General features: G+C 36.8%; 1 protein-coding gene across 5 annotated transcripts in view; it reads left to right on the top strand.

The window, feature by feature from the left end:
* Positions 1-13,942, top strand: part of micu3 (mitochondrial calcium uptake family member 3) — a 77,944-nt gene that overhangs the window by 15,826 nt on the left and 48,176 nt on the right. For all 5 annotated transcript variants that reach the window (XM_004911193.4, XM_031895418.1, XM_031895417.1 and 2 more), the window contains exons 2-4: positions 5,398-5,551; positions 7,054-7,085; positions 10,443-10,521. In XM_004911193.4, the coding sequence (XP_004911250.2) occupies positions 5,398-5,551; positions 7,054-7,085; positions 10,443-10,521 (265 nt within the window). The remainder of the gene's footprint in view (positions 1-5,397; positions 5,552-7,053; positions 7,086-10,442; positions 10,522-13,942) is intronic.

A 13,942-nucleotide genomic window follows, 5' to 3' on the forward strand; every position in this document is an offset into this window, starting at 1 on the left:
GAAGAGGACAGGAGAGCTTTGAGAACCACAAATTCTATGACCTCATAACAAAAAATGCTTTTACTTATGGCTTCTTAATCCTGACCTCAGGGCTAGTCAACAGTTGCTGTTTTCTGGATACCCACACAGCAACACAAGTGGATTGAAAACACGGATGTTGGTGCTGTGTGGATGTCCTACAAATGTGCACTACTGAAGAGGCCAAAGGACAGTTTAAAAAACCTTTGATTTCAATGGCTGTTGTGATCTTACCAAAATCAAATGCTAAAGCATTTACTGAATTGATGGATTGGTGGCTCAATACTTATCACGCTTCCTAGAGCAGTCCCACTGTAGTTGCTGGCTGGCACAATAACTTTGAGAGGCCAGGACACAAAATGTATACATGCCTCATACCTACAACAACTTCCAGACTCTAACCTCTGTGCAGAATTGCATTCAAATGAGTAGTTGATGGATGTGCATATCAACTGATATTGGTAAAGTAGGAGCACACCCCACAATTTGTATTGCACAAACCACCCAGTGAAGTCAGAACTGGACAGGGCTGGGCCAAGGTATTTTGGCACCCTAGGCCAGTGCTTCAATCTGCACCCCTCCATAGTCCCACATTACCATTTCCCACCTTACCATTTTACTATTTCAGTTTTTAATAAAGAAATCTTGCAGCACATTAATAAACATAGCTTGTAATTTATGTAAATATAAATATACAAACATACAAAAAAGAAAGTAAGGTACACTAAAAAATGTCAAATATTCAGAAAAACCAAAATGTTTATTTTTCAGTGAAACAATATTAAAACAAAGTGCAAATAAAGAAACCCCTGAACCTGTGCCAGCATCAGACAGTGCAGCCACATAACTAACCAGGCCGCCACTGCCCCCCTTCAAACCTGTGCCAGCATCAGGCAGTGCAGCCATATAATTACCCAGGCCTCTCCTTGCCCCCTAAACCTGCAATGCAAGCCACACCAGTGCTTATCCCGCCTCCAGCCATTTGAATGATGTTGCATCGGTATGCACAGCGCATGTGTCCTCTAGTCTATCATCGGGCTCAGATTTTGCTATTTCAAATTTTATATTGCTTTAATGACTGTACAAGCTAGCAGGGGGGTAGGGGAGTGCAAATAAACATGCGCACGCACCAAGGGAGTAGGAGCCAGCAGGGCAGCCCTGTTTTTAATGATATTATTAAAGGACAAGAAAAAACACAATTTCTTTTTTCCTGAGAAGTGCGCCCCCCAGTGATTGCCTCCTAGGCAGGTGCCTACCCTGCCTACCCCTAGTTCCAGCCCCATAGCTGGATGATTAAATCACTTAGAAGTATTAGAACTACTATTCCTTGACAGGTGTGGCTTTTGTTTAATATGTGTTCACCAGCCACATTCACAATATATTGAATGTATTCATGTTCCAAATAATTCATGTATGCCATTTGGATGAGAGACATATTAATGGCGGCCACTCTGCAACCATTCTTCACAACCAGAATGCAGGTTATATCTGCTCAAAACTTTGCTGGGCCTGTTTTGTGTTTTTGTCACCCATTTATTTCAAATGATGACAGTGTTTATAAAGTGAATAATGTACCCCCTGTTGTAAAATATAAGGATATAACCACCAAGGAGTTCCCTGACCATATATTCAAGTAGCGCAACCACAGAGATTCATAGCTGCGCCGTTTGCATTATTACCATATTTTGTACTTCTGTAATTACAGTGTCTACAAATGAATATAGCAAGGGAAAGATACATGCATGTATTAAAGTCTAGGTAGGGAGTTTGACCTCTCAACTTTCCCACCTTACCTAGGTGATGCTGAAAGCCAGTGTATTGTTCACGGGATAGATAATTGATATATTTGTTTCAGTTTACCTGTTCAGATATTATCAGCTTGTAGTCACTGGTATCCCCTGTCAGGCAGTGAATCCCTTATCTGGCATTTAATCTTGTCTGTATGGGAAAACCAAATATTTTGCCCGCTGAGTGAAACTTTTGAATTACTGACCTGGATGTAATGTGAGACAATGCCTTGGCAGTGAACCTTTTCTCCTCTTACCTATAGGATAATGAAGTAACATAACCATTGAAGGCCTAGCATCAGGTAGATTGATATGCCCCATTGTGTTTGCTTTGCATCTCAGAACGTAAAATGACGCACAGGTTTTTCTACCAAAAGTAACTTCTGGCGTGTGAATTTCAGCATTAGAGCTAAAACTGGGAGTTGTGGTGTCCCTTCTCATTATACTGAAGGAGTCACTTTTGATAGATATGCGCTGCATCGCATAATGGAGTTATTCCCGAAGACTGGGGTATAATTTATGTGTCTGACAATACATTTACTTTGTCTGAAACTGATATTTTTTAGATGATATGAGAAAGAAGGCATGAAACATTCGCTGGTAAAGTGGGTATCAACACAAGCAGAAAATTGTGCTGAAAATTATCCTTAAATCTAAAGTTCCATTTAACTCACACATTAATGAGACTGAAAGCAATGGTGTAATCGTGTATGATTGTTTAGCGGTATAGTAGTAGTATGTCCAAGATTCCTCTTTGACTGTTTTAGTGAAAAACATTCTTATTTATACTTCCAATAGCATTTCAACAGCTTTAACAAAATTATCATTGGACATTAAAATTTAGATTTTTTTTCCAAAAACATCTTCCTTTTTAATTTCTATCATATTCTGCAAACCTTGATTATATTATATTCCCTTTATATAATAGTTCATTATTGACTAGGTTATTCAAGGAGCTGACACTAGATTGAAACCATGATCTGTTATTTTAGAGAACATAACCTTCTTTTTTTTAGTTAAATGAATTACCACATTCAGTACTGACATTAATTATCACAGGTTAGTGAAATTTCCTTTTCTGGTAATGACACTTGGATGTCTGAGAACTACTTTTTTAAGTAGCCCAAAAACATGCTGCCAGTATGCCAGATACCATTTCCATACATTTACATGTAATTCACCTGTAAGTCTCAGGTCATAGTTGCCTGGAAACACATCAACACACTTTTCCTGGCAATACTGTCACTTTTTCTGTCAATTATCACCTGAGGCCATCTACATGCAAGTCAGTGGGCGGCATTTGGGAAATGGTGGCGCATATTTTTTGGAAGACTTAAATATCCAGTGCTCAAAGTGCCAGAAGTTGTACCATTGGCATTTCCATGTGAAAATTAAAGGGTATAAGTGACACTCCTAATATATTGATCATTTCCCACAAACAAATAGTTTAAGAATGGAGGGGAGGCGCATAGTGTAAATACGCTCACCAAACAATACCACGTAGGATCGAAAAATAATTGATCCAAATATGTTATTAGCACGTGACCACAACATTTGTATTTGTAATTTGTTAAATTTGTAATGTAAATATGCAAATTAGGATTGGAATTAGGTTTGGTAACTTGGATATTGGCTGTATCCAAAAATTGGATTCAAGTTTTTAGCTAATTTGCCCTGTTTTTGTAAATAAAACATTTGAGATTTGAGCAGAGAATTCATCTTTATGATATGTACATTGTCTGGTTCTGTCTATAGCTGCAAATTTATGAATGTTGTAAAATGATTTTTACATGAACAAAAACACATTTTAAGTGATTTATTTAGTGTAAAACCAACGAAAACCACTAATACAGAACTTCACCATCTAAAAGTTGTTGAGGTCACGTAGAAGTCAATAGGAGCTGTCCTAGGCAAATTGTAACAATCTTTATTTAATTTGTGGTTGAAATTATTGGGTTTTTGTTTTCGTTCTGCAATTTCATTTATTCCTGCTTTTTCAATTCAGATCTTTTAATAAATGACAAGACATTTGTGATTTTAATTGAGATTATTCAGGCCAAAAAAATCAGGACACCCGGGATTTATTCAGTCATTTTAAGCCATAAAAGCATTTTTATGCTATTGCATACTAAATATAGTAAAATAATATTAGCAATCTTCCCTTTGGCTATTATATACAGCTAGGTGCCTCTTAGATGTTCTTGGTTACTTATTTAATAATCATTCCGGAATATATGATAAAAAAAACTGACTGTGCTTATAAAACCAGCGTATTTGGGAACTTTCAAAATATGTCAACATCAGTATGAACCAGATGATGTAGAATAAAGATCCCCCATGTATGGGAAGTGCAACACTGTTCAGATGTTAGTTTTAAAGGTTTGTACCAGTTGGCAATTGTGTGCAAAAACACACAACCTGCGCTTGTAAGGTAAGTGTGGGACATTGGGCAGCACATACATTCCCCTAGGTTATGTATAGTTCAGGTAGCCAACCATCAAGCAGTATAGTTGCAAAAAGTAAAGGGAACACTGAACTGACCACATAATGAGAGTAGGTGTGATGCACAAGGGCATTATTCATGGCATTAAGTTCAATTGTGGAACACATTTTTTACGTAGTGATTTATATAAAGTGTATGAATCCAGGCAATCACCCTGGAAAGAGGTCATTGCAATACATTAATGCAAACATTAACTCTGATTGAATGAGATTGATCCATTTGAATTGATGTTTGAATTTATAAATTCCAGTGATCACTATAGATTGATCGGAATGATAACAACCATTTATAACTTTGCCAAGTCCCCTGCTCCTCTCACAGGATCTGTTATCATATAATGGACTTTTGGTAGCATTTGCAAAGTGAAGCTATCCAAGCAACAAAGCTAAGCAAACGGATAAGCTGTCATTCTTACCGTATTCACCTTACAAATAAATCACTTAGTTTGGTTTGTACCCTAATTGATTTTCAAGCCATTGAATGAAAGGCAGCAATTAGGAAATCTTTGAACTACTGTGTATGCTTCTTTTTAAACCAAGCGCAAAGCAAGGCACAGAAAAAGTTTTCTAGTAAGAATGGAATCCAGACACTTTTAACAAAGAGAATAAGCTTAGAAAGATGTTTGCAGTTGGTGTCCAGCAAAAGAGAGCAATCACCAGGAATATAAAGAGTTTAACTATCAATTCAAAGAACCAGTACATTGTGTTTCAGGTAGGAATGAGTATGCTGGCGTAATTGTTAGGTGCTAATCGTGATAGAGTTGTTTTATAACATACAGTCATTATGTTTGTGTGTGTTGGGTAAGAGGGTTTTGAGCAGTGCAAACTAAGTTAGTGACTTAATGGCCCATATATGGGGCCAAAATATAATGGGGCCTTCTGGGGTCCGGCCAGATATCTGTCTGCTACATGTGAATATACAGTTGGGCTAGGACCACTATTTGGCTGTTAATCTGATCCTTCCCACTGGGTCTGCACAGGTACCTGCTGGAACATAATGTTTGTGACAAATGATTGGATCATCATAGAGGAGTTTACTATAACTGAGTCTGAATGTTTAAAGTCAAATAAAATCTTTTCTGTGTTACAGAGCGCCACAATGAGACCAGAGCTAGAGGATCTGGACATGTATGCCTCATCCAGAGAGCAGCGCTTTCGTATCTTTGCATCGTTAGAATACGAGGGCCAGCTGTACATGACTCCAAGAGATTTTTTAGGATCAGTTACCACAGATGAACCTAGAAGTAAGTTCCATTTATTAACAGTATTTAGAGGCTACATACACAGGGGCACTGTACTATTATCATTCACCTGACACCAGCACAGTGGAAGGAGGAATTCATTTGTGTTAAACTGTTGTTTAAACATGAAAGGGCAGCAGCATATTGTTATTAAATTACAGATTATCTCTTGTTGTGATGTTTTTTATCAAAACCATTGTAACTGCCTCCAATACATGCATTGCTTTCTACCTTTCATAGTTCCTTTAATTTATATCTTGATGACTGCTATATCAAACAGTATTGCAAGGTAATTGGTCAACCCTTTAAAAGAACCTTACAAGAACAAGGTAAAGGTGGGTTCTGCACCCTAAGTCACTATACAATAAGGGGTCCACAATTCAGCTTGCGTTTTTTTTCAAAATTCGAGAAAAAAAGCGCAGCAAAAAATGTGAACACGAATATTCTTGAGAATATTCTTAAAAACCATTAAAAGTCATATTTATTAAAAATACTCAAAAAGTGGCAAGGTTCAATAAAAGTCAATGAGAATTTCCCTGTTATTAAAACATTTAAGTTTTTTAGACTTATTAAAAATAAATGGAACAATGTAATTCTCGCCAGCATTTTTTTTTTCAAGAACTCAAATTTTGATAGATCTGCCCCTAAGTCTAATAAAAAATTTTTTAAATATTAAATAAACCCAAAAGATTTGTTTTGCCACCAATAAGGATTCATTATATCTTAGATGTGATCAGTTACAAGGTACTGTTTTATTATTACAGAGAAAAATTATTTGCTTACAATGAAGTCTATGGAACATGACCATCTTGTAATTCAGAGCTTTCTGGATAACAGATCCCATAGCTGTATAAGGTTTAGAGGACACTGTGTGAGCCCCACCATTTCAGATTCTGCTTTAGCAATGCTGTGCTTGTATAATTGCATCCAGTCATTAATAAAAGTCAGGGAAAATAAAATAACATATTTTGGATTACAAGTGTTTTGTGCAGCTTCAGTTTGGATCAGGTTTACCTGCTGGAATCCGATATTGTCATCACCAAAGTACTAGCTGATAATTGGCCTTTCCTGCATATTTTTTATGAAGCTTTTCAGTGAAGCATGAGTACAGTGATGTTTTGCTGATCAGAAATAAATAAATACAGGGCCCATGGCTCCATCTGAAAGCAACAAAGGCTGCTTCTTCTTTATCATGGCCATTCCAGGAAACATATTGTATGTCCATCATTTACCTTGCGTGTATGTGCATACATTCTATTTCTATAACCACACCATGTATTGCTTTCTACAAATGAAAAGAAATTATGATGGTCATATCCAATTTTGATTCAATGTCATGATGTATGTTGCTGTGAATTGTTCTTAACAAATGAAAAATTTTTGTTGTACATTTCTCGCCTACAAAATTCATTTCTCATGCAGCAGATTTGGATATTTTTTCACTTTGATTTTTTGTACTTATGTGTTTTGTAACATTTGTGTTTTCATATATATTTGTATTTTAGGTGCAAAACACTGGAGATCAATTTCAAGAACAGTGAGTATTTCCTGCATGGTAACAGAAATACACATGCAACTCGGTTATATTGTCTTAGGTGACTGAAAAAATACAGATATGGCATATTATCCCGAATGCTTGAAACCTGGGGTTTTCCAGATAAGGGGTCTTTCCATAATTTTGATCACCGTACCTCGTCTAATTAAAAAACTGAAAAAACATTTTTTTTTGCCACCAATATGCCTAATTTGCCTAAAATGTTCCCTATATGTAATGTAATTCCTGTAATTTAGAGCTATTGTAAGGGCGTCTTCGGCCCTTAAAGATTAGATTTAGATTCACTATATAAAATGTTCATCCTTCCTTTTGATTTTAGCGATTACTCATGCCATACAAACAAAGTAAATACCATGTTTTGGTATGTATGCAAATTCAGTATTTTCAGGAAATGCCATCAATTTAGACAAAAATGCACTTTCCCACAAAAGCTTGTTTAGTATTTACAGTGTGTTCCAATAGTTGTTTTACAGCCTTGTTAACTCGATCACACAAGGTCTGAAATGCTGTAGTTGTTCAGGCTGTGAGAAGTCACTATGTGTTGTAAACTCTGGGGCAATTTTCAAAAATCTCCTCCCATGTTTAGAATGACACATGTTTTACAGTAAAAAGCTACCCATTTGTACTGCTCTTTTATAATACAGAAACATATTTAGCTTACACCCTTTGAGTCACAAGGAATAAAATAAGATCTAAAATCTGGATTTAAGCAATGTTTTATTATAGAAATGGTCTACAAATTCTCAAATTTCTCTTTTACAAACAATAATGTGGATTCCCAAAACTTTAAAAAGGTCTGCTGCACTAACCCAGAAGTATAGCAGCACTGTGGTATGTATACCCGGAACCTGTATCTCCTCCATATCATTGCACCATCTGGAACTTCATGGCAATTTACTGTTCCTGATATTAACAACACAGAAACAAAAAGCAGGGTGGGAAGTTCCCTTAAACAGCAAATATATATGTGATGTAAAACCTCTTGCCTTGTCGGATTTTAAGACATAAGTGTCTGATATTGGGGGAAAGTGAGATACAGGCCTGATTCATTCCAGCATGAAAAGTAACTGTCCCAGACCACTCCGCCTTCATGTGATACACATCAGGGAGTCAGGATTCGGACAGGTGATAGTGCTCAGCACCCACACAACAGAATGGTGTTTGCTCAAAAAATTCAAAGCCATTTTCACATATTGACATATCAAATATGATAAAAGTGGTAATTCCTTAAATACTTTCTTGGCTGTAAAATGCATAACTAATTGTTATTGTCATAGAAGTCCAGGGCAAGTCACAGCAATCTACAGGTCATATCCAAAGTGTAAAACCATACAAAGTGCAGTATGTTCAGTTAATATAACTTTATTTATGTTTATTTATATATAAGCTAATAAATACACAGGCTTGGGAAAGCCGTAAAGACTCAGGCTTATAGTGACAAGATTTTTAGGGGTGGCATGCCACCCGCAGGCCAAATTGTGGGATACACTAATGGACACACTTAAGAACAGAGCCTGTTCCCTCCACTGCTAATAGGAAAGGGACTGGTGCACAGGCACATTACATTGATATATGCCATTGCAAATGGTATTTAGGCTTTTTCAGGTTCAGATTTGCAATAATTTTTCACCTGGGTGGGCTATTAATTGAACACTGCCAATAAACAGAAAGTGACTTCAATGAAAAACAAATGCCCTGCACAAGCATGGTCATGCCTGACCACTCCCCTAGATGCCCACAATCCCACTGCCTGCAAGCCACACCTCCATTTGCAACCTACAAATAGTACCTTCTGTCTTTTGGGACACCCCTCTGCCACTTGGTCCCTGACTGGACTACCCAGCAGCAGCCCAGGCTATTATTATTTTAACTGCATTACAATAGTTAATGCTTATTGGTTTAATGGGTCTAGGATAAATTTGCCTTTATTTTTGTATAATTTCACCCTGCAGATACTTTATACACTGTACAAATTTAGTTTAATAACTGTAAGGGATTTCTATGGGTGATGAGTCCTGCAGGCAACTACTGGTTATAGTATATTGTGAATGGAGCCAAAAAAGGGTGAAAAACTAGAAATTGACATGAGTGGGGATGGAGAGGATGAAGAAGAGCAGGGCAGAACAGGTACTGAGCAGGAACAGAACCCAGAATTGAGCAATCCTAATCCTTAGGCTGCTGCTGGTAACAAACTGGGAAAGGCCAAGTGATATGTAGTAAGCAAGCCTAATAACCGCTGACCTGGCCTAGTGGGTAAATGGGGTTATGTAATAAAAGTCACTAAGGGGCTGATTTACTAATCCACGAATCCGAATCCCGAATGGGAAAAAATCGGATTGGAAACAAACATTTTGTGATTTTTCATAAATTGTCGCGACTTTTTCGTAGCCATTACAATTTGCTCGTAAATTGTTGCGACTTTTTCGTAGCCATTACGACTTGCTCGTAAATTGTCACAACTTTTTCATAGCCATTACGACTTGCTCGTTTAATTGTCGCGACTTTTTCGTATTGAGCGCTCGTAAACGGCGGGCAAACCTTTGCATGATTTTGGAAGCCTCCCATAGGACTCAATGGCACTCTGCAGCTCCAACCTGGCCCAAGGAAAGTCACGATACTGAAGCTTGAATGAATCCGAAACTTTCGTACTCGGCACGGCGGCTACGAAAAAAGTTGCTACAATTTACGAGCAAGTAGTAATGGCTACGAAAAAGTTGCGACAATTTACGAGCAAGTCGTAATGGCTACGAAAAAGTCGCGACAAAATACCGATCATTACGAAAAAACGCATTCAGACGCTTTTCGGACGTTCATGGATTAGTAAATGTGCCCCCAAGTCTGCTCAGTAGCCTATAGCAACCAGTCAGCAGAAAGCATTTACTGGTCACATATAACATTTTGCATGAGAACGAATGTAATTCTACACAGTTTTCCAATATATTAATAAAAATTGTTCAACAATATTAAAGTTATTTGTAAGTGTAACTGCTACTGAATTCAGTATTTGTCTGCACTGCTGGTTCCATCAAAGCCATGTAGCAGTAGTCAGATCTTCCAGTCAAGACTGTAGTTCCCACAGTCCCTTGCATGTTCTCTTGTTGTCAGACTGTAATACATTACCTGTTTAGCTGAAGGTAGCTAACATAGCATAAATCCATATCAATGGCTATAAAATCTGTCATTTTGCTGTTCAGATATGTACTTCTAGTAGCCATAAGGCTAGAAAACACCAGATCCCAAGCATTGTGGGTAACAGATGCTATTCCCGTAGTAGATTTTGGAATGTGAGTTTGTCTGAGTTTGAGAAAGGACAGATTGTAATATGTACATTTGTTTTAGGAACAAAACCAGATGCTGCTCGACACACCACCTGTTTGGAAAGGCACATCACGTTTCTTTCGAACACTTGGTGATAAAGGTAAACTTTTTTTTTTTTTAAATAATTGCAGAGAAAATTAAAAGTTAACATTTTTAATCGATAAAGCTTTTTTTTAAGGGGAAGTTCACTTTACAGAGTGTGTGCAATTTTTTTTTAAATTATTTTCCTTCTCTATTGTCAATAACAGTAACTTTTAGGGTAGATTTGTATTTCTTCATTTCTTTCTATAATAGTCTTCTCCTAGGGGCTCTTTTACTAACCATCGATTTTTTATTTTAAACTAAATTCAGATTTTTTTCAAATAAGTCACAGAGAAAAAAAAACGCTTCGACTTTTCTGAGATTTACTATGCGTCTAAATGGGTAAAAATCAGAATTCGACAATTTGCCAGATTAAACTTGCTGAGTTCATGTAGAAGTCAATGGCAAAGGTCCCTTCCCTTTATTTAAAGTTCTTTCTTTTTCTCAGAACTTTACAGATTTTGCTGGGTTTTGTCCTAAAACTATACTTTTTTAAATTGTTGCAGAAAAAAAATCAATAAAGTTGGGATTTTTGGGCCAACAATTAAAAAAAGTCAAGTTTTTTACAACTTTTCTCACAGAAACTTTTCCTTGAGACGTTTTATAATAAATATTATACATTCTGGAAAACAAATGTAATCGAATTTGAAAATAAAAAAAATAGAAATTATGGAGTTTTAGCAAATCTGCCCCATAGTCTGCCATTTAAAAGACTGCCTGCCTGCTAGATTGAGTAAATACAAAAGAAAAATAAAAAAGTAATTACAGTTTGTCTTAGAATATTGTAGTCTATATTAGGCATGGACAGCTTATGGCTGTCTAGATGTCGTCATAATGCAGTTCTTTTTCCATAACTGTTTCCATACCCCCAGAAGAGAAATTTATAGAAAACCTGCTATTAAAAGATACAATGTTATGCCATTCCAACATGGAACAAAAATGACAGCTATGACATGAACAGTTTCTGAAAGCTTTTGGCATTCTCCTTTTTTCCTGGCAGGCCTTGCCTTGGAGATGTGATAAGACGCAGTTTTGTTTCTAATCTGTCAGTGGTTGGCAGCTCTATAAGGACCTTGATTTACAGTATAAGAAAAGAGGTCTTCTTAGACAAACACCTGAGTGATCTGATATATAGACTTTCATTCGGAGCAGAAGTTTGACCTTATTATGTTATTTGAAGATTACTTTTATTTCTTTGAAACCTTCTTCGGCACTTAGGGGAAAAAAAATTCCAAATACCATTTTATTAGTTACGAACAAGTAATGGCAATTGTATGGGAAATAACCCTTCTGCATGGTAAATAAAAATTGTATCATATGCAGCCAGTGTTTAAGGGGGGGTGGAATATATTGCCAGTTAATTTCAGTGGTGTTTTGTCCTGGGTCTACCAGTGATAGTAGTAGTAGAATTAAATCTGTTATAACTGGCCCCTTCTTGACTGTCCAAATATAGGCGTCATTTGGCAACATGTTTGTTCCCATGTAATTTGGAAGATGCAGAGAACTGAGTTTGCCTTCCTGGCCCAAAATCATGGGCCACTGGAAACTTATTAAAGGAAAACTATACCCCCAGAACGAATACTGAACCAACAGCTCTAACTGTAACAGGAAGCAGTGTGGGAGAAAAAGGCAGAACTCTGTCCATTAATTGGCTGATGGGGCCTAGCATGTACGTGTGCCTTGGCTTGTTTGTGTGCACTGTGAATCCAATGATCCCAGGAGGTGGCCCTTAGTTCTTAAAATGGCAATTTTCTATTTAGGATTACCCAATAGCACATACTACTAAAAAAGTATATGTTATCAAAATGGTTTATTTAGATGAAGCAGAGTTTACATATGAGCTTGTTTATGCAATACATTTTTATAGAGACCTACATTGTTTGGGGGTATAGTTTTCATTTAATTCTTCTGTGACCTTACTCTTCGATGGGCCCCTTAGCTGTCATGGTAGGGTTGCCACAAAAATGCATTCGATGAAATGCATAACTTAAGATCTAGTGCCCTGTGGAAAAGATACCTGTGGCAGATGGAGAAGGAAGCAGCTTGCATTAGTTATTTGTGGTCTGATATCCTTTTTATGCTGAAGCTGAACTACGTTCACTAAACGTTTACTAAAGCTCTGCATTCCTATTTAGGCACACTAGTGACAATCTACTAACCAAATAGCAATGGGCTTAACTTAAGAAACCAGGGCATTCATATCAAACAACAACTGTTTTCATAGTCTCTTGGAAAATAAATGTATTGGGGGGTATAAAGTTATCTTATACTTATGGCTTAGACAAAACTGCAGTCATTACATTCTACGTTGATGGAGCACTCTTCAGTGATTTAAAATCCAGGTGTGGCCACACTAGCACTTATAGCAAGGAAAAGAAGTACACAGTATATAATAAAGAAAATATGTCCATATATCACTATTATTCACAGCAGCAGTTTACTGGGTAAGGCAGCGTAACAACTTATTTTTTGGTTGCAGTCAGCTTTTTATCAGGTTATTGCTATAGACTAGAGGTACCCCGTGAAGGTGAGTAGCGCCCCTTCAGTTAATGCATTTATCAACTCATTTTTAGCTAAATGTAGACAAGATCATTTATACTATAGAACAGGGTTCAACATATTTTAAAAATGTTCAACAGCCCCAGCACATGTATAGTTTGTCTTATACAAACACTGGATACTTGTTTCTTGCAATCGAGTGCCAAAGACCATAAGCAGAGGTACAAACTCACCACTGTTTGCCTGTATCAGGATTTCTTTTAGCACTGTTTCTCTCTGAAAGGGTCAGTGAGAAAATCTGTTCAAGATTAATCACAATTGACAGTAATTCTTCAAAGTCACATTTACTTCTTCCAAAAAAAATATTTATTATTAACAACTAATGTTTCTTTAATAAGCCATTTTTTCTATATCAGTGTATTAGTTGCAACAGTTGGCCATGAATGAGTTAAAAGACCTTACCGTCATATCATGAGTTGTAGTCATCCTAACAAAGCCATAATACTATGACAAAATTGACTTCAAACAGAACAATTTGCTTACCATGCAGTGTGAGTGATTAACATGCTTTACTATCTCTGTTTAGTGGAGCCCATTCCTCTCATTTCAGATCTTTGAAGATGCAAATCCCGTTTTCTAAGTATTTAGGCGGTAGGCATTTTTCTGTACTCTGGCCAAATACCTGCGCTGGGATGAAACTTGTTAATCCTGGTGTTGAGTTTCAAACCAGAGCAAGTCTCCACAAAATAGCAAAGAAGGCTCCCCAAAACAAAGCACCTTTAGAAAGGTATGAAAAAATGTTGACATCCTCCTTAGCCTCTTGGACACAGATAGACAGTTGTATGTGATTCCTCCTGATTATAACAGACAGCTTTAAGTCAAAGAGTGGCATTGTGTTTCATGCTATGAAACAAAAACTTTTTTTCTAAAGCTTTTTTCCT

Source organism: Xenopus tropicalis, chromosome 1 (assembly GCF_000004195.4).
Source record: "Xenopus tropicalis strain Nigerian chromosome 1, UCB_Xtro_10.0, whole genome shotgun sequence".
Classification (NCBI taxonomy): Eukaryota; Metazoa; Chordata; class Amphibia; order Anura; family Pipidae; genus Xenopus; species Xenopus tropicalis.